A 20,436-nucleotide genomic window follows, 5' to 3' on the forward strand; every position below is an offset into this window, starting at 1 on the left:
TCAGAGCCTATGTTCAACTTATCTCCATGGAAACGAGAAAAAATAAAAATGTCAAAAATCTCTAAATAGCAAAAGGCACCACTTCAGTGCTGGGTTAATGTGTATACAAAGTTTCGCGAAAAAATATTAAACGGTTTCTGAGTTATGGTCCGGAAACGGTGGGAACGCCGACGCCGACGGGAACCGTGCCAAAAACAATATGTCTCCCTCCATTCTGGGGGAGACATAATACACTACCATATCTTTACAGTCAAACCTCAGACATCCCACATAAATGGTAGTCACTCACTTAGGTTGAAAAACCATGCCGCAAGACATAATTTAGACAATAGATGCCTGTTCTCATTACAGTCCCCGGCTGCGTGTCAATTCCAGATTGACACGCCGACCAATAATGGTAATCCCCTTGACAAGTCGGCGGTCAGTCTAAAATGCTGCCGGCTGAACTAAACGCCAGCCTTTGTTGTTTGTTTACCTTTATCCACTATAGGTAGACATTAGTTAGGTGACCTATGGGAATATTGTATCAACCCGAAACAACACATGAAATAACAAAGTAACTAATGGTGACAATAAATTAAAATAATGTCTTCAAAACCTAACCAATCAGAGATTGCTATGCATCCCTCCACTATATAAGTAGGTGCAATTAGTCACACTGCACCCGAATAAATCTTGGAATGCAAGCAACTCTAATGTCATCATTTAGTTTCAATTCTTCCATTCTATTTTAAGGTAAGACATTTTCATGCATTGTTTCAATGGTTGTTTTCAAATAGGTGGAATGTATTTCATGATAATTGTTTTAGATTTCTTGTCATCTGGTGTTAGAATCTGGCTGGAGTAACTCTTGAGCTTACTCCTGATCCATTTACCTCTCTATATGCCTACCATCCTCAAGAACAATTATCAACTCAAGCCATGAAGAGCAAAGAAACAAGATTGAAGAAAACAACAAGAATCTCTCCAATGCCAACCTTCCCTGGTCGAATATCTTAGCAACACTGCTAAGACTTCCCCTTCAAGATTTCGTTCCAGTACAGGAAAAAAAAAAAAAGTATACACGCCTATCCCACAGAGATCCGACCACAGCCATCATCATGCAGACCCTGCACAATATGGAAACTGCCTCACAGGCACCTACAAAATGGACACTGTGTACAAGATATCTCATTGGGACTTACTAATTTGTGTGTAATTGCATGGACTCAATCCAGGATACATGTGTGACTGTTTATAAGTGCAACCAGGTATGTTTGATCAAAGCCAGTATATGAATGCCAAAATGTGTCTTTCCAAAATTCATTTTTGTATATGTGCAATACACTCCAATTTGCATCTTTAGTCAAGCTTGATCTTTGAAGTTATTGTGCAGGGAATCTTTGAAATGTCTCTAGGCCACGCCAGACATATAGATACAGCTAGGGCCCAGACAAACCTAAGCTGTAGGGTTATCGAGTCACACCTTAAAGCTAGACTTGTAATTTCAATAATCTAAATGACAACATTTGTCATTTGTTACAAGTTACAAAATTGAATGTGTTGTCTACAACTTTGAATTCAGATTAGGGATATTCTTGGGTAAGCCACCCCACAACATATGTATATTGTATGTTGTATTAAGTAATTAACAGCAAAGCAGTATTCAGAATTTCAGAGTTTTGATGTCGGAATTAAGTATTATTATTTTTCTTGGGCATAGCACCCACAATATATGGGCAAGCTCCGTCAAAGATACGGGAAGAGCATCCATTGTACCAAAAAGGGCGAAAGTACACAAAAGTACTGTTTGAGTTGCGCGATAAGGTTAGACTCATGGTTTAAAATTTCTTTATGGGAAATATTTTTTGAGATGTTGAACTTGTACCTTTTATGACATTAATAATTATCATTATTATTAACTGGTACTGAGTCTCACCTGTAAGCCAGACTCCTGCATTCAAAGAACCTTCAGTGAAATATTTATTGAATCCATGCAAAGTGGTAAATACTTTGTAGTGAAATTGCACTTTACATAGATAATGTGGTTACTTTTCAAACTGGCACTAAATCAAACTGGCTAGATGATTACTTTCATAACGTCATTGCATTGGTATATGTGTTGCTCAAGGATTTCAACGATACCATGAACTCATCCAACTGATTATGTACACATTTGCACTGTTGTTTCCTTCGGTGTAAAAGACTCTGTATTTTAAATAGACTCTGACCAACCATCGATTAATACAGTTTACACTGACAATGAGAAGATAGACAATGACACCATCCATTATGCCAAAATTGCACGAGAATTAGGATTTGATTTGACAAATACACAACCGACTCCAGACCAACGACACAGACTACATGTACTTAGATTTTTGGGACAAAATAGAGACATGTTCTCAATGAGTCTTGCAGACTAAGGAAAGACTGACACTGGCAACCATCCACCAATAAATTTTAAATATTATTTTTATAATTTGATGTGAATTATTAAGCAAGTTTCCGCACTATGACAGTACACTGGAGACGAAATCCACCCATCCTTTTGGGACTAAGTCCAAATTGTGTCCACAAAAATTGAGAAAATTAATAATGCCAAAAGTCCACAAATACCCAAAGGCTTCATTTCAGGATCTGTTTGATATATCTGCCATGTCATATTGAAAGATATTGAACGTTTTTTTACTTGTGCTGCGGAAACAAAATTATTACAGATGGACGAACGGAAGGACGGACGGATGGACAAATGAGGTGCTGACTATATCGCTCCGCATTATATGCCTTTGGGGATGAAAATATGTTTAGATTTGAAATGGCTGTAGTACTCATTTCCGGAGCAGATCTTGAACACCATACAATATTTCTTCTATAACCAGGGTATTTTGGAAAAAAAGATTTTAATATTAACTTAAAATGTTGTTTATAAAATTCTATGAAGTTCTTGGTAGGTGATTGTACTGAGAGGAGGCCTCGACCCACAAGGTCAAAAGATTATTGATTCTACTTCCAGATTCTAAGTGCCAGAGAACTAATTAGATGGAATATATGATCAGTCTTGACATGACTAAATATTTGTAAGAACCGCAGTGAGAATTCGTGGGGACTTCAAGTCTACAGTGAACCCAGTGTTGAATGTTAATAAGTAACCATTGCACAAAATAGAAGATTTGTTTGCTACTTAGCGCATGCATATCAACAGATGGAAGTTGATACAGATGGTCAGAAATATTTGACAATTAACACACCAAAGGAACTTTTCAGGTATACCCGTTTTACTTTTGGCATTGCCTCTGCACCTGCCCTATTGATGCTTTTATTCAGGTAATGAGGCCACCGGCCCATTATACACGTGCAGAGCATGATGGCATACAAATGTGACAGAGCGCTGAATTATAAGATTTACATTGCAGTGTTCAAACTGTTAATATTGGGGTTAATTATATGACACAGGTATTCCCTTGAAAATGGAATTACGTTTCTTACCAGCAAGAAATACATATTTTGCTAAATTGTTGCAAATACTTTGATTAGTAGAGCTGAATAATAAGAACATTTTCTCACGACTTGGAAACATGTGATAATAATTGGGTATGAGATTAGACCGCAGATCAAGATAGAACGGACACACCATACAAAAGTGGAACTCATCTTCGATAGCACTTACAACACAGAGGGGACAGAAACGTTCATGTCTTGGTATATTATGATATCTGCCTGTTTCAACCATAAGACGATGATTGGATCCGAGAAAATTCAAGATATTAATTCGAAATAATGTTACATCAATTAATCGAATCCAGTTATTATATGAAAATTTATCCCTTACTGCAGAGAACAATTCAAGCTTAGAACAAGATTCACAATTATTGTGCAACACTTGATTTTCAATGTCTACGCTCCTTTGCCTAAACTGATGTAAGAATAAGTCAGATCTACCAACACCCTGTTGTAGCCATACCTCTGCAAATCCGTAAGAAAACAGCAATGATTTAACCTTGAGTGCCCAGCAAGCGTTGCCATTCTCTGCCCTTTTATATTGAAAACTATATGTTTTTTTCAAAATCAAATTATTATCTTGTATCAATAGTCGAAGCCAAAATTTTATAATTTTTAAATAATGTGACACTTTGACGGAGTTTCTCATCAAGACAGATTTTACAAAGCTATTTGGTGTGTTTCTACTCAAACCCAAAGTCAATTTACAGAACTTACTGTGCACATTTTCAATGTCAGGTGATGCATGGAATCCCCAAACTTCCGATGCATATGTCAAAATTGGTAACACTTTTACATCAAAAATTTTGAAACAGACATCTGGTGGCAGATATGAGAATTTACCTAGTCTAGACTGGAGGATTTGAATCATCTTCCAAGCTTCTGAGTTAAACTCCACGAGCCAGAAGAGGATAACTGGACACCGAGATACTTATAATTCGATACTGTGGTGACATCATCATTTCCTATCCTAAATTTTTCCTGATTTCTAAGTTTTACGCCATTTCTAAAAATGACAACTTTACTTTTATCAGTATTAATAGTAAGTTTCCATTTATCACAATATAAAGATAGTTTATCAAGTCGCTTTTGAAGACCAACAACTGACACGTCCATTAAAATAATGTCATCGGCGAACAACAAGATGAACAGTTCTAGAGTATGTAAGGTAACACCATGAGCATCACACTCCAACTCCTCGACAATGTCATTAATAAAAAATGAGAATAAAAATGGAGACAGCTGACATCCCTGTCTAACACCTGACATACAATCAAAGAAATCTGTAAGACCACAATCTAATGAAACACAAGATTTGACAGATTTATACATATTTTTAAGAACTCTAAATACTCGTCCCTTGATACCACCCTTCCATAGTTTGAAAAATAAACCATTTCTATACACAGAATCAAATGCCCCTTTTAGATCGATGAAAGCACAGTATAGTCGACCTTTTTTGTAGGAAAGATATTTACTGATCAATGTCTCAACAACAAAGATGTTATCCGTGGTCTGAAAACCCTTTCTGAAGCCAAATTGTTCTCCAACGATACAACCTTTCCTGAAACGCCCAGTTATTCAACCTGTTACAGAGAATTTTTGAAAAAATCTTACCAGCTACGTCAAGGAGTGTTATAGGCCTATAGTTTTGGGGGTCACGTGAACTACCTTTCTTAAAGATTGGAAGAATAATACCAAAGGACCACTGATCGGGGAATATACCAGTAGACAAAACTAGATTAAATAAATCCAACAGCATGTTCAGACAAACCGGTGGAGCGTTCTGAAAGAACTCGACTGATATACCTGAGAGACCTGGTGCTTTACCTGGCTTCATACTGCCTAGTGCTGATAACAACTCGTTTATACTGATAACTTCATCTGGCTCACCTTCTATATCAACAGTTCTATCAATCACTTCAGCTGAAATAGAGTTCACAAAATCATCAACAGATTTATAAAATTCAATAAAATCTTTACATTCACGGTTTCCATGAAATACAAATTCAAAATAACTCATCCATTCATAGGAAGTAATGTCTTTTGAAATCACAAACGATTTATTTTGCAAAGTACGCCAAAATCTCTTATTGTCATTATTATTCAAATAATTTACCAAATTGTTGGCAAAATTATTCTGGTAACAACGAGCTTTGTATGAGCACAAGTCTTTATACTCTCGCCAAGCCGATGTATATTGCAGTCTGTCAGCTTGGCTACCGGAGACATGAAATGCACGAAGCCATCGCCGCACACTAGCACGTGCACTTTGACAGTCAGGATCAAACCAGTTACGTCTCTTGTTTGACTGACAGTTGATTGATGTGGACGGATTAGTTTCACAATGGCTGGCACATTTTGATAACATGTTTGTAAACAAATCAGTTGCACTGTTTACCTTGTTACAGGCTACTGCATCATCGAATGCTGAATGTATCTCTGTCGATTGGTTATTCCAGTTGTCAACATACGTCGATTGATTTTCATCTTTCCATTTGTATATGGTCCTTGTTGATAAAAGACCACGGGAATTGGCACTTGATGAAGTTTTTACTTTGAGAGAAAATGCAATTGGTAGGTGAGTGGAATCAACTTGATCTCCGATTTGAAAAGATGATATCATCGGGAACGAGGTTTCAAATGTCAGTACATAGTCAATAACACTTTGACCATTGTTAGCAAAGCAAGTATGATTGCCCAACCCCAGCATCCCCACCAACACGACCATTACAGATTCTGAGACCTGTAGTTTTACAGAGATCAAGTAGGTGTTGTCCTCTTTTATTTAAGACGTTATCTTGAGAGTGTCGTGGTATGAAATTACTATCCTCCACATAGTGTACATCTTCATCTATGGGCAAATGGGTAGTGTCATCGTTTTCAATATAATCATGAGCACAACCTGTCCGGGCATTGAAGTCTCCCATAATATAGATATGACAATTTGGGGAATCAGTTTTTAAATTGCTGATATCATTATCAAGGGTGTCAAAGCTTTTTTCAAGAGAGTAAAAACTAGAGTTAGGTGGAGAGTAATATATGAGTGCAAGGAATAAAGTTTCACATGTTTCGAATTTAAGCCATAGGAAATTTTCGGAATCAGTTTGGAATACAGAGCAAAATTCCCTTATGTCATCACTCACCAGATACAGAGGTCCTCCAGAATTCCTGATAGCATTACGATGTTTACGTCTCAATTTCCGGAATTGAGAAAAGGCATTAAACACAAATACATCTGTCTCATCAGCCCAAGTTTCCACGAGGCCAACAATATGAAATTTGGCAATGTATTGTTTGAATGATGGCACATTTAGTTTTGATTTCAGACCCTCTATATTCCAGCACATGAATCTAATGTCCGTCTCTTTGTCGGAAGGGCCTTGGCCAGTCTGCTATTGTTCAGAAAGTGAGTCTTCATCTCCACAATAAGCAGAGCTGGGCAGAGGAGGGCGACGTTTGATGTGTTTCACGAGTTGAAGTTTAGACGAGTCTGTATCGTCCAGCTTGAAGAGGTCGTCGTCAATTTGGAGTTTGGTGTATCTCAGCATAGAGAATTTATTGTTCTGTCGAGCCTCATTCATAAAAGGTTTCAGTTTATTTCTGACCTTGCGTTCTTCCTCCGTGAAGTCATGGGAGATATGTATCTTACTACCTTTCAAATTTCGGGAAGAACCCATCACCTGAGATTTGTGTTTTGGGTGTGTGAACGTCATGAGGACTGGTCTGGGTCCCGGGGTTTTAGTCGTCAGTCTTCTTGCTGAAAGCACTCCTACATTTTCATCAGGTTTCAATTTGTTTATAATAATTTCATTTATTTTTTCTTCAGTTTGGTCATAAGTTTCTCTCGTAGTTTCTTCCACATTATAAAAAATAATGTTATTTCTTTTACTTTGGCTCTCCATGTTATTTATTTTACGTGTCAAGTATGAAACTTGTTCTTTTAGGGCAGAATTCTCATTACCCATCGCTTGGAAATCCTGTTCAATGCAATTTATCCGGTTAGACAGTGTTAAGAAATTGTCACTCATATCCTTTCTCATACCTCGAATTTCTTTCAGAAGTTCACTGTTACTGGGTTCGGAGTTTGGTGGTTTGTCTCGTCACTCTACTTGCACCTGTATCTTATGGGCCGGGGCCGGGGCCTGGGTTTAGGTTGACATCATTACCCAGCTGGATTAGAAGCATAACACTCACGACGACGGCTGCTCTCACAAGCCTACCTGTACCTGCCGGCACGTGCATCATGCCGGCACGTGCATCATGGCGACACGCATGGCTTGAGCCAATTTCGCTCGGCGACCCATAAATGCGATAAAAGTTGAAGCAAAACTGCCAACACTTCCTCTATACGTTGCTAGATCACACCCCATACTTGTTTGTCATTAGGTTTCAATACATAAAGGGGTTATTGGAGTAGTATTGACGACTTCTACTGCATTTTCATCAGAGCTGCTTTTCGTGCGTGCTCTCACCTCGCCGCCAGGTGGCGCTCCTCACCCTATTTATTCTAGGTCATGTGATAGATAGTGAGGGACTTCACATGGCTAAAGATAAGGTAACTGACGCTCCAAGACAAGAGAATATATCGCAAATGCGTTCATTTTTGGGTGCTGTGAACTATTATGGGCGTTTTTTGGAGTATTTATCTATGGTACTATATCCACTAAATGACTTACTGAGGGAAGATAAGAAGTGGGCGTGGTCTTCCCAGTGTGAAGAAGCTTTCAAGAAAAGCAAGTGCATGATTGCCAGATCAGATGTGGTATGTCATCACAATTGTTCACTACCCATACGCCTTGCATGTGATGCTTCGTCGTATGGTGTTGGCGCAGTACTATCACATGTTACAAGGGACTGTTTGGAAAGGCCCATTGCATTTGCTTCCAGCACACTGAAGAAGGCTGAGAGTGGATATTCTCAAATAGACGAGGAAGCTTTGGGGATTATTTTTGGTGTAAAAAGGTTTCACCAGTACATTTATGGCAGACATTTCACATTAATCACAGATCATCGCCCACTGACTGTTTTGTTTGGAGCTGTAAGACCGGTGCCTACACTTGCGGCAGCTCGGATGCAGAGATGGGTGCTCATCCTAAGTGCATATGATTATGAGATTGAGTATAAGGCATCATAGAAGCATGCAGATGCTGATGTGTTATCAAAACTTCCACTTGTCAATTTTACCAGGGAGCAGAGAGAATCATCAGATGACGTGGAGATGTTTTACAACTGACAGTTTGAGCAACTACCAGTTACTACTGCTGATGTTAGAAACAAAACAAGACGTGATCCTCTACTGTCTCAAGTGTACAGCAGTGGTGAATGGATGGACAAGAGAACATGGGGAAGATTTCCTGATGAAAGCATATCACAGTCGAAGGTTTGAACACTGTACATATGGGCTGTTTAATGTGGGGAATGAGAGTAGTAATTCCCTCTAAACTGAGACAGACTGTATTGCAAGAATTACACACACATTTGGAGTTGTGAAAATGAAATCTTTAGCAAGAAATTACATTTGGTGGCCTGGGATAGATGGTGAAATAGAGGGAATTGCCAAGACATGTTCAACATACCAGAACACCCACAACAATCCACAGTTAGCCCCTGTACACCCATGGGCTCCGCCGTCATGTCCATGGACCCGCATTCATCTTGACTTTGCAGGGCCATTTATGGATCACATGTTTCTGTTGATTGTAGATACATTCTCAAAATGGCCAGAAATAGTAGTTATGAATTCTACAACATCCAATGCTACAGTGAAGGAAGTACGAAAGCTGTGCTGAAACCAGACATTCAGTCTGCTATGTCATCTAAGTTGGCAGGTCAAATGAGTGATCCAGCTGAGACTAGACAACTGCAAGTAAACCAGGAGGTGTGGGTGCGTGATTATCGTGCACATGACAAATGGATACCCGGGCAAGTTTTGACAAAATAAGGAAGAGACATTATGAAGTTGATGTTGGCGACAGGAGTTTTCGACGCCATATTGTTCAACTTCAAGGTAGAATTGCTACAGACATTGTTGAAGGTGACAAACTTTCAACCAAGAGTGGGATGGTGTCAGAACAGACTCATGAGACTAAGATGCCAGATGCAATAATTGTACCATCTGGCAAGACAGACACTAATGCTTATGGTGATGATTCGGGTGGAACATTGAATGTTGGGAGGCAGGTGTGTGCGTGTCGCCCCCAGAAGTTACCATGGTTACAAAACAAGCTGTCAGGTGATCAACTAGGACAGTAAAAGCTTCTGAAAGACTAATTCTGTAATGCCATAGATAAAAAAAACAAAAGTGTGGTTAAGTTATTTAGTGTGTTAAACAAGGGATTAGTTTTGTGTAACTCAGTGGGTCAGTGTTAAAAGTTTTAATGTTGTAATTGTTCTTTTTTTTTGTACATCAGAGGGGTGTTAGATTTTTGTTTCAAGGGGGAGAAATATTGTGTTAGGTTTCTTTACATATTGTGAGCGCCATGTGTATGCGCTACTTCATGCCCCAGCATCAGGAGTGATGTCATGACTATGTACCTGTGGTCAGTTAAGCATAAATCATTGTTCAGTTCAGACGTTTTTTTGGTTGAATGTATAAAATTCCTTGGACTGAAGATCGTACTGTACGAAGTAAGGTGATGGTTCCATCCCCTGGGCATCGTATAAGCGCTCTCATTCTTGTATCGAGTTGATGATGAGGCCTGTTGTCTTGTTACTGTGAGTGTTGGCATCGGATGGCTACTGTAGTTAGTGACTCGGTCACACTGATGTTCAACGACAGGTGTCTAGTCGAGTGGTTGCAGTATTACGTAAAAGTAAGCATGCAAACCAATCTGTGCAAATACACTGCGCCGCTCCCATTAGGTCAGTTGACCTATTTCTGGTTGGAGATGTTTACAGGCAGAGAGTTCTTGACACGTCACATGTAGAATGTGACACACGTAGAATGTGACACACGTAGAATGTGTGACGTGGCCAAAGTAGGGGCAAGTTGATCACCATGATAATTGTGACATCTGTTCCTGTGTTGTGAACGATCCAAAGATGGGTACCCGGAAGCATATGACGATTCTGGCAAATGTTGTATCAGTTGAGAAGTTGTTCAACGTTTTGGTGCAGATCATGTCTACCAGAAGCCACAGGAAGGAAATTCTAGAATCACGGAGGCACCGAGAGTCCTGGGGGCAACCTGTAGCTGCTCAGAAGCGAGGGTCCGAATCATGGAGGTGCTGGTGATGCCGTGTAGATGACAGGCAGTATGCTTGCGGGGAAAACCAACCTGTGGGTCACTGGTGCCAGCATTTGAATGGTCCTAGAAACCCAGAAGCGCCAAGAGTGCCAGCGGCATAGCATAGCTGCTCAGGCGTGAAGGTCCAAATCCCGGAGGCACCAGCAACGGTGTGTAGCTGCTGAGGAGCGCTGGCGCGGTTGCTGACGTCATGTAGTATGCTTGTCGGAAAGCCGATCTCTGGGTTGTTGGTGCCAAGGGTTGTGCCAGCAGGGTCTTAGAATTCCAGAGGTGCCAAGAGCGCTGGTGGCATCATGTAGCTACTCAGGCGTGAAGGTCCGAATCCTGGAGACGCTGGCAGTGCTGTGTAGCTGCTTATGAGAGCTGGCGCCTGCACTGACAACAGGTGCTATGCTTGTGGGAAAGCCAGTCTCTGGGACATGGTGCCAAGGGTGATGCCAGACCGGTGTGGTCACTGTCGTCTCTGGAGTAGATATCAATGTAGAGTTAATATCAACATAGACAGAAGAGATGCAGGGAAGGTCGAATCCAGTCAGAAGTTTTCTGAAGCCGTCCTGAAATACCTATTCATGGCAGCTTTGAGGTCATCGTTGTCATCATAGCGCTTTCCTCGAAGGGGTTCTTTCAGTTTAGGAAACAGGAGGAAATCACTTGGTGCCAAGTCTGGCGAGTATGGAGAGTCAATGTAGGTCACCCCCTGGTGGCCAGTGCGGGCCTGGTTTGGTTCAGAGAGATAGCCGCCACTAACTCTCTCCAACTCCCAGAATGGCCGAATGAGATTGATGAACCAGGCCTTTGTTGGCCACCAGGGGGCGACCTGCATTGACCTGATCTTGTGGATGGCGGAAAAGTGTACGCTTTTAGTCCTTCCAAGGGGACTGCCCAAACCCAGCGGATCCGGTACCGGTGATACGAAGGTTAGGATCTGGTAGTTTTTATAATGGATTTACAGAAATGGTTCATAATTTACCATTGCGCTGTTGTTTGCCGATAACTAAACTTTGTTAATTTCTACTCAGTTAAAACTATCGTATGATTATTGAAATCTTTTTGCACAAATTTACTTATTTAATCAGGTTCCTTATATACTCAACAACAAAAGTTCCTGTGACACCAATATTTTAGTGTATTTTTCAAACAAGTAAAGTCTGATTTTCAATATTGTAGTACATGTATGGGTATCAAGTCCCAAAAACTCAACTGCTACAGAAAAACATGCATTCCATGCCATAGTTGACTTTTATGCAAGCCCCATGCATTTCACTACCCAAGAATGGGTATAAAAACATGTGCATTAACGGGATTCCATATGCATTGTTTAGCATCTTGCTGACAACAACCACTCAGAAAAACAACAAAATTACGCAATTATTCAACATTAGAAATGCCACGCCTGTCCGAAAATGAGCGTCTGCGAGCCATTGGTATGCTTGAAGCAGGATCGAGTCAACGTGATGTTGCAAGACAATTCAACATCCACAGAAACACCATTTTTGATGTTTATGGCAATGTTGGCAACAGACGAATGCAGTCAGAAACCATCCTTGGAGTGGCAGGCCAAGCGTAACCAATAATCGACAAGACATCTGGATTCGAACAACACACCTATGAAATCGATTCCAGCCAGCAACAGTGACTGCAAGAAGGTTCCCTGGCCTCCGACGAATATCTTCACAAACCGTACGTTGTCGCCTCAGATGTGCAGGGATTGTCGGCAGAAGTCCCGCCAGACGTCCCATTTTGACAGGAAACCACCATCAAGCACGTCTACAGTGGTGCAGACAGCATCTACGCTGGATGGCCATGCAGTGGGGACAAGTTCTATTCACTGACAAGTCTCGTTTTCACCTCAGCCACAGCGATGGACGGATTCAAGTGTACCGACGTCGAGGTGAACGTTACGTCAATCATTGTGTCATGGAAGAAGATCGGTTCAGGGGCGGCAGCGTTATGGTATAGGGTGGGATTACAGCAAGACAGTGGACCCGTTGATAGTGGTAGAGGGAAATCTCAATGGACAGCGCTACCGCGGCGAGATCATCGGCCCTGTTGTTCTACCAGTTTTGCGTCGTCATGGCCCAGGCATTACCTTTCAACATGACAACGCCCGGCCTCATATTGCTCGACTTGTTCAGGATTCTCTTCAACAAAACAACGTGAATGTCATCCCCTGGCCGACTCGCTCCCCTGATCTCTCACCAATTGAGCACATGTGGGATGAGATGGATCGGCGCCTTTGACGTCAACCACGTGTTCCACAGACACTCCAGGAACTTTGAAACATGCTCCAGCAGATATGGACAGATATCCCACAGGACTTTGTGCAACGCCTGGTCCATTCCATGAGATGAAGATGTATTGCTTGCATCGCAACCAGAGGTGGACACACACGCTATTGATTTGTGAATTGACATTTTGGCATGTTCATGTTTTTTATGAAATCACGCATTTTCTAAAGTCAGTATGGAAAATTAAACCATTTGAACACTTACAGGACCTTTTATCTGTTGCAAACTGAAATTGTTTCAGATTTGGTAAAAAACATAACTTTGCATTAAATCTTATTCAATGTCACAGGAACTTTTGTATTTCAGTATATGAAACACATTAAACCTATAACATAATTCGGGTAAGTTCAAGTAAGTTCAAGAAAATTTAAAAAAATTATGTTCGCTTTGGTCTTAACCTATGTATGTTTAAAAAATTTGTCAGGATATTTTTAAATAAAAATGTGTATTTCTCCATCAGGAATAAATGTGCATAATGTTGATTCATTCGTCCCATGGTTAGTGTAGCAATGGCTCTTTGAACTCACCCACTTTCTTCACAGCGCCTTATGCTAAACTTAATACAGCATGCAGCTGTAAGAAGCGTGAGAACAATTCAGCAGACTACAGGTTAATCATAGACCATGTTAAATTGTTATGGGATATGACACCATGCTTGTGGTCATAAAAACTAATTTGGCCCAGAAAAGGGGCAATTAGTTACGAAAATATCCATAGAGCTATGCAGGTTCTTCCAGTAGCTATGTTGAGTCCTTAAGTAGCTTACAAAAATTTTACCAACATTCTGTGGAGTACCCGCATTTTACTCATAAGTTTTACAGTCTCTGCATAGACTCGGCAGAAATGTTGCCAAAGAAGGTAAAAGACCTTTTACATTGCAGTGTATCACATGATGTTCATCTTCCAGTATATTACAAACCTTACACAATGCCATGTCATCAACAGAACATTTGCCCTTTTCTAACAAATTGTTCACCAAAAAGATAAAACACTCCTAAATTATAACAATGCTTTTCTATTTTTACCAACTGTAATACAAAAAATATATTTTCCACATTTTAACCAGAATGTGTTTATATCTGTATAATAAAACCGATGTCATCGGAAATTGAAAAACTGTATAAACAAAATGTCAACATGACTGATTATGCTTGGGTGCGCACTTTACTCAAGCAAATATTGTAGACTTTCAAATGTTGAGCATTCCCATGTGAAATACATTATGTGTATATGTATATATATATTTACCTTTATGTCTTTTTTCCCTTCATCATCTTGCTCCAGACATTCATTAGCATCAGCAAGGGCCTGTTCTGCATTTCCAAGCATAAGGTAACAATTGGAGCGTCGGACTAAACATACACGGTCTCCAGTATGCATTTCTAGGGCCTACAAAACAAATGACATAATATGATAAATAGAGCGTATGAGATTAGCAAATGAACAACATGTTAAATACTTTTAAAAAATAGCAAATATACATTGTGCATTGTTGACAAGAGGTAATAAAAAAACATCAGAATTGTTTCGATTCTTGTAACATGAACAATTCGTAAAACACCACATGCTTAACAGAAAACAGATCGTGGCATTTGTAGCACATGCTGCAACTGGATTCTACATTTGATGCATTAAAATAGTCAGTGTGGGCTTTTTGTTTGATGGAGCAAGGCACACTTTACTTTTCGTTGTTGTTGACAACTATTCGAGGTCCATAGATATAACGTGGACCAATATTCACGGTCCTTGCAAATGTAAAGTGTGTACTTGCTCCTTTAGTTAGTCAATTATTCCTAAAATTTGTGGTCATGTACCTAACATAATTTCTATATTTTCATCTATTCCATAAGAGAATCACATTAATTTCCCACATATGTCATCATAAGAGAATCACATTTAGTTCCCCATTAATTGTATATTTTCATGTGGAGTTTGAAGGACGGAAGGTAGAAATGTGATCGTCGCCTTCCACTACGTAACATGCATGAGTATGAGTAGATTTGCATAAACACATACAGGTATTATGTATCTAAGACTGAAATTTTATTTTTCATCATTCTTAATCATGGTCATCAAAGAGAACATTCTACAAATGCGGAGAGAAATTAAAGATTGTTGCGTACACAGAGGAAAATGGCAACCAAGCATCTGGATGAACGTATGGGTGTGCTGAGGCCAACATAAGACTGTCCAAGTTGGTGGTCATGCCAAAAACTAAGAAAGCTGACAGGGGAAAGTCAGCCCCCTTCTCCGTGGTAGAGGTAGAGCTGATAGAGTGGGTGAAGGAGCGTCGGATGGCAGTCCTGGGTATTAGTACGACTGATATCCACATAAAGGGCCTCAACATCCAAGTGATTTCAAGGCCAGCACTGGGTGGGGTCGTCATGAGCTGTCCATCAGAAACTGCCAGCTGACTTTGAAGACAAGCTACAAGAGTTTCAGCGATTTGTTATCAAGTCACATGAGGGAGAGAGTTACAGCCTCGCCCAGATCGGAAACACAGACCCTTCACCAGTCACCTGGGACATACCATACCAGCAGATGGTCAGCTTTAAAGGAGAAAAGACCGTCACAATCAGAACTACGGGGACCGAAAAGAACCACTTCACAGTGATGCTGGCTGTCACAGGAGACGGCAACAATTTGCTGCCCTATGTGATTTTCAAGAGGAAGACACTATCAAAAAACGAGCCTTTTCCAAAAGGAGTCAAAGTCTGCGTACATGAAAAGGGCTGGTTTGATGGAGACATGACGGAAGATTGGGTCAGAACAGTGTGGGAGAAGAGACCTGGTGACCAGCGTAGAGAGAAAAGTCTACTTGAGTTAGACCTATTCCATAGCCATCACCTGCCATCAATGAAGAGATGGATTTAGCAATCATCCCTGGGTGTTTACAAGTCTTCTACAGCCACTGGACGTCTCGCTGAACAAGCCCTTTAAGTCCCTTCTGCGATAGAAGGATGGCCAAAGGGCAGCAAACAACAACAACATCTGGCCACATCCGTTGTCCCGAACTATGACGTATGTGTACTTGGATACTGGAAGCTTGGTCTGAAATGCCAGAGGAAATGGTCAGCCATTTATTCAAGAAGTGCTGTCTCACAAATGCTTTGGATGGAACCGATGATATCCTGTAACCACACCAACCAACAGTTTAAATTTAGGAAACAGAATGTTTTTTGGTGGCTCAAGTTGTTCTGGCTGCATCATCAAGTAATTTCAATGTATAATAAGCTGGACACAGTAGCTGGTGAGGTAGAAGACAGATATGACTGCACCAGTAATTTACTGCTTTCACCTGCTTGGCTACTACCAGAGGACCAAAGCTACGGATGCCTTTGACATCTTAGAATGCTTCTTTGCAAGGATAATGATTGGTGAAAACTATGTCGTTTCTCAAAAAACATCCTTCCATGATTGCTCTAAGAGAATAATTGCTTTCGGCGGATCAAGGTTAGCGATCTCGTAAGCCTGCAGGATGGCTGCACGTCACCACAGAGATATGGTGTCGCAACTAACTTCGGTTGTGGATATACACAATACCGGAATGAATAACCAATTCCACGAGCCACTTCTAGTTTGGGAGCGGTGGACAACAGGCACAAGAGTTCACCCTCATCATCGACCCCCACAATCATCGCAATTGGTGGGATGGTGAAGGTACGATTGAGTTGGCCTGGAAGTTGATTTTTCTCTATGAAATCCCAGCACAACCTGAGGTGTATTGCTCCCTGCGTACTATGCTCAAAATGGAGACGATTGATGTCCAGTGTGTGTAACTTGCTCGCCCGCAGGTCACAGTGGCTAAAGCAAAGAGAAAAATTGTTTTCTTGGTATTGTCATAAAATGAGGATGCATGAGGGGCTCAAAGGGGGACCTGCTCAAAACCTCGAAGTACCACATTCAAATCGCATGGCGGGGGACGGAATCTGGCCTTCTGATCCTCAAGCCTGAAAGAGTGTAACAGGGCCTGTAGTTCTGGGAACTTGTTTATTTTGCGATTCTCTGGAATGGCCAACAGTGAATTAGGCGCTACCAAATATGTTGTAATGTTGTACCCTTCAAGTATCTTTTGGTACGCAAGTGTAGGAGGTATTCGACTAAGAACTGCAGTGTCGCTGTCTTGGAATCTTGATTTTTAGCCTTACAGAAAGGTTTCAAATGATTTCCACTTGTCATCGTATAACCCCCTGGTAGAGGGATGATGTGCCAGAGCAATAGATGCCCTCACTGAATAGTCCTTTGCACTTAAACCAAGCGTGCCAACAAAAGCTGCCTGGCATTGGGTGAGGTAGTTTGCCATGAGGGTGGATGAATAGGTTGGAGCACCCCGGGAGGGGTAGTTGATCATCTTCTGCAAGCTTTTTTGAGGTCGATGAACCACCTCCTCGCCGGCCACCAAAGCTTTTTGTATCTGTGATCTTTTGTATTACCCTGGGAAGTAATACAGGAGGTGTAAAAAGCGTATGCTTTTAACCCTTCCTAGGTGATGCTGAATGCGTCTACGGCCTAAGCCTGCGAGCAGGGGGACATAATCATACGTGGTTCTGGTGAGCCGCAAACAGGTCAATGTTTGGTTGCCCGAAGCGCTGAAGCACAAGTTGGAATGCACCTGGGCGATGTTTCCACTCCGTGGGAGCCATCCAGTCTGGCCGGGATAGGGCATCAGCAAGGATGTTCCAACACCCGGGAATGTGCTGGACTATGAAGCCTAATCCCAGATGATTCACTAGATGAAGGAACCTGAACATCTGCAGCAGAAGGGAGTGAGTGCATTGTCAGGCACCACAACACTGTGATGTTGTTGGTGGGTATTGTGAGTATTTGTCACAGTGTGACAATGTCGCCCGCCCCCATGTTGAAGTCTCCTGTCAGAATTGTTTTCCCCATTCCTGTGTGAAGTGAGGATTTAGCTTCATCCAAAAGACACAGAAAGTTCCTGAGTGGGCCTGGAGGTAGGTATACGACAACAACCAATACAGATGTCTCTGAACCATAACTGCCATCAGCTCCAGAGATGTTGGCCAATGAAACTGTGTGTAACTCAGATCTCTCTTAACTAGCATTGCTAATACATGATCAGATGCCTTGTGCAGGAATGAATCGGTGTATTTCTGGGTTTCTGTAAGGTATAGCACTGACATTGTATTGGTGAATTCTTCAGTCAGAAGTGAGTATGGTTTTACGCCGCTTTTAGCAATATTCCAGCAATATCATGGCGGGGGACACCAGAAATGGGCTTCACACATTGTACCCACGTCGGGAATCGAACCCGGGTCATCGGCGTGACGAGCTAACGCTTTAACCACTAGGCTACCCGACCGCCCTCTTCAGTCAGGAGGTGATCGTAATGTGTATAGAGTCCATGCACATTGAGATGTCCAATCAGAAGTGAATCTTGTGGAATGCTCAGCAGGGAGAACTACCAAGAGAACAAATCATCCTCTTTCAGCTCTACATTTCCTAAGAGCATACTTATCGACTTTTATCTTCTGAGGATCAAAGCCAACTAAATGTAGCCCTTGTCTTGAGGTAACCCTACTAAGCATTGTGTACACAAGTCCTTGCATAATTGGTGTGTGTTTTTCTGTTGTCAAATTACCAACCATTGAACTGTATGTGCTGCCTTGTGACTTGTGAACAGTAACAGCTCATGCAAGAACACCAGGATACTGTTTTCTTTTGGCAATGAAAAACTTGACTATAACGGACCAAATAGGAGTTGCCTCCTTCAGGTGTGGAGGATTTCCCCTTTCCCCGCTCGCAATAGTTTATTAACATTGTCTGAATGAAATGTACCCCCTGGTTCTTGAGATATCTCGCCAAAAAGGATTGCAAAGTCCAAATCTTGAAATTCTCGTAATGACCTTGAAAAATATGCTAATCTCACCAAAATTGACTTGCATCTGGACATCTTCTGTATACACATTGGTGCCAAATATGAATGAAATGTACCAACTGGTTCTTGAAATATCACGCCAAAAAGGATTGCAAAGTCCAAATCTTGAAATTCTCGTAATGACCTTGAAAAAGAAGTCAGGATCACCAAAATCGACTGGCATCTAGACATGCCCTATATACACCTCGGGGCCAAATATGAATGAAATGTACCACTTGGTTCTTGAGATATCGCACCAAAACTTTTTGCAGACGGACATATGGACGGACAGACAGTCGTGAATACTATGTTCCCCCTCTTTTCGCCATCACACAGCGGGGGACAAAACTACAAGACACTGATATTACAGTACTCTATGAAAAATGTTCATTTGACAGTGTTTACAAAATGAACATTTAGGAATGCCTGTAACTTATACATGTTGTAGACATAGCATATTTAGAGTTCATGGTTCACTGAACATAGTCCTTCAGCCACAGTAGGGGTCATCTCATTCTTCTCCCTTCCTCTAATGGACGACTGCTTGGTAATACAGGACCACAGCAGCTAACTTCTGTTAAAGGGGTGTTCCTCATTTCATCATTGAGAAAGACAGAGAAACCGTTACTGACTTATGGTCTTCACTTTAATGAACAATTCCAATCTTATGGTAAGATACATGTTGAATTCTACAGTGAGTGAGTGAGTATGGTTTTAAGCCGCTTTTAGCAATATTCCAGCAATCACACGGCGGGGGACACCAGAAATGGGCTTCACACATTGTACCCATGTCGGGAATCGAACCCGGATCTTTCGGCGTGACGAGCGAACGCTTAAACCACTAGGCTACCCAACCGCCCCTTGAATTCTACAGATTTCATCAGAAAGCTTTGTAAGTATTTCACATGGTCCATCCAAATGTCGATACAAGTTATAGCATTTTCCTTTTGGTACTGAAGCACAGAAAAATAAGATTTGGTTCCTTGCTTGAAATCGTTAAGCATGAGCTTTGCGATCATAATAAACATTCTGATTTTCCTTAACTATTTCATAAGCCTTGGTTATCAGGGACTCCATTTCTTCCACAAAATTCCCCTTTACTTCCACATTTGCTGGCACTCATGAAGGAGCAACCTCCACGTGGTGAGTGCTGAGTAACGCTAATCGCTCCCATGTGTACCCAGGGTAAAATGTGTCCTCAGCACCCCATTGCTAATCGTACGAGGCGACTAAATTGGGCAACCTGTTTGCCGTGGGTTGCACCCCTCTGTCAGTGGTGGAAGGGATTCTGGTGGTTGAGGGCACTAGAGCCAGGAACAGCGTTCCTTTTACCCAACACACCACTTTGACACCTAGACGGGTGGTAGAATTGGCCCGATTCTATCAATCGGCTGGTCACGCCATGCCCTGTGCATGGAAAAGTGTCACCTCAGAAATATGATATCAATCCATTTCTTTATGATATATGATCATATACTTATGCGTATGTAAATATTGTCTAGAGTCCTATGCCAGAAGGGGGTGGCTCATGGGCCAACCTG

The 20,436-nt window shown here is 41.3% G+C and overlaps 1 protein-coding gene across 1 annotated transcript in view; it reads right to left on the reverse strand.

The window, feature by feature from the left end:
• The window catches only part of LOC124115104 (outer dynein arm-docking complex subunit 4-like), a 192,275-nt gene that overhangs the window by 157,358 nt on the left and 14,481 nt on the right, over positions 1-20,436 (reverse strand). The window contains exon 2 of the mRNA XM_046475921.2: positions 14,266-14,406. Coding sequence (XP_046331877.1) covers positions 14,266-14,406 — 141 coding nt within the window. The remainder of the gene's footprint in view (positions 1-14,265; positions 14,407-20,436) is intronic.

Source organism: Haliotis rufescens, unplaced genomic scaffold (assembly GCF_023055435.1).
Source record: "Haliotis rufescens isolate VD_foot unplaced genomic scaffold, xgHalRufe1.0.p SCAF_4, whole genome shotgun sequence".
Classification (NCBI taxonomy): domain Eukaryota; kingdom Metazoa; phylum Mollusca; class Gastropoda; order Lepetellida; family Haliotidae; genus Haliotis; species Haliotis rufescens.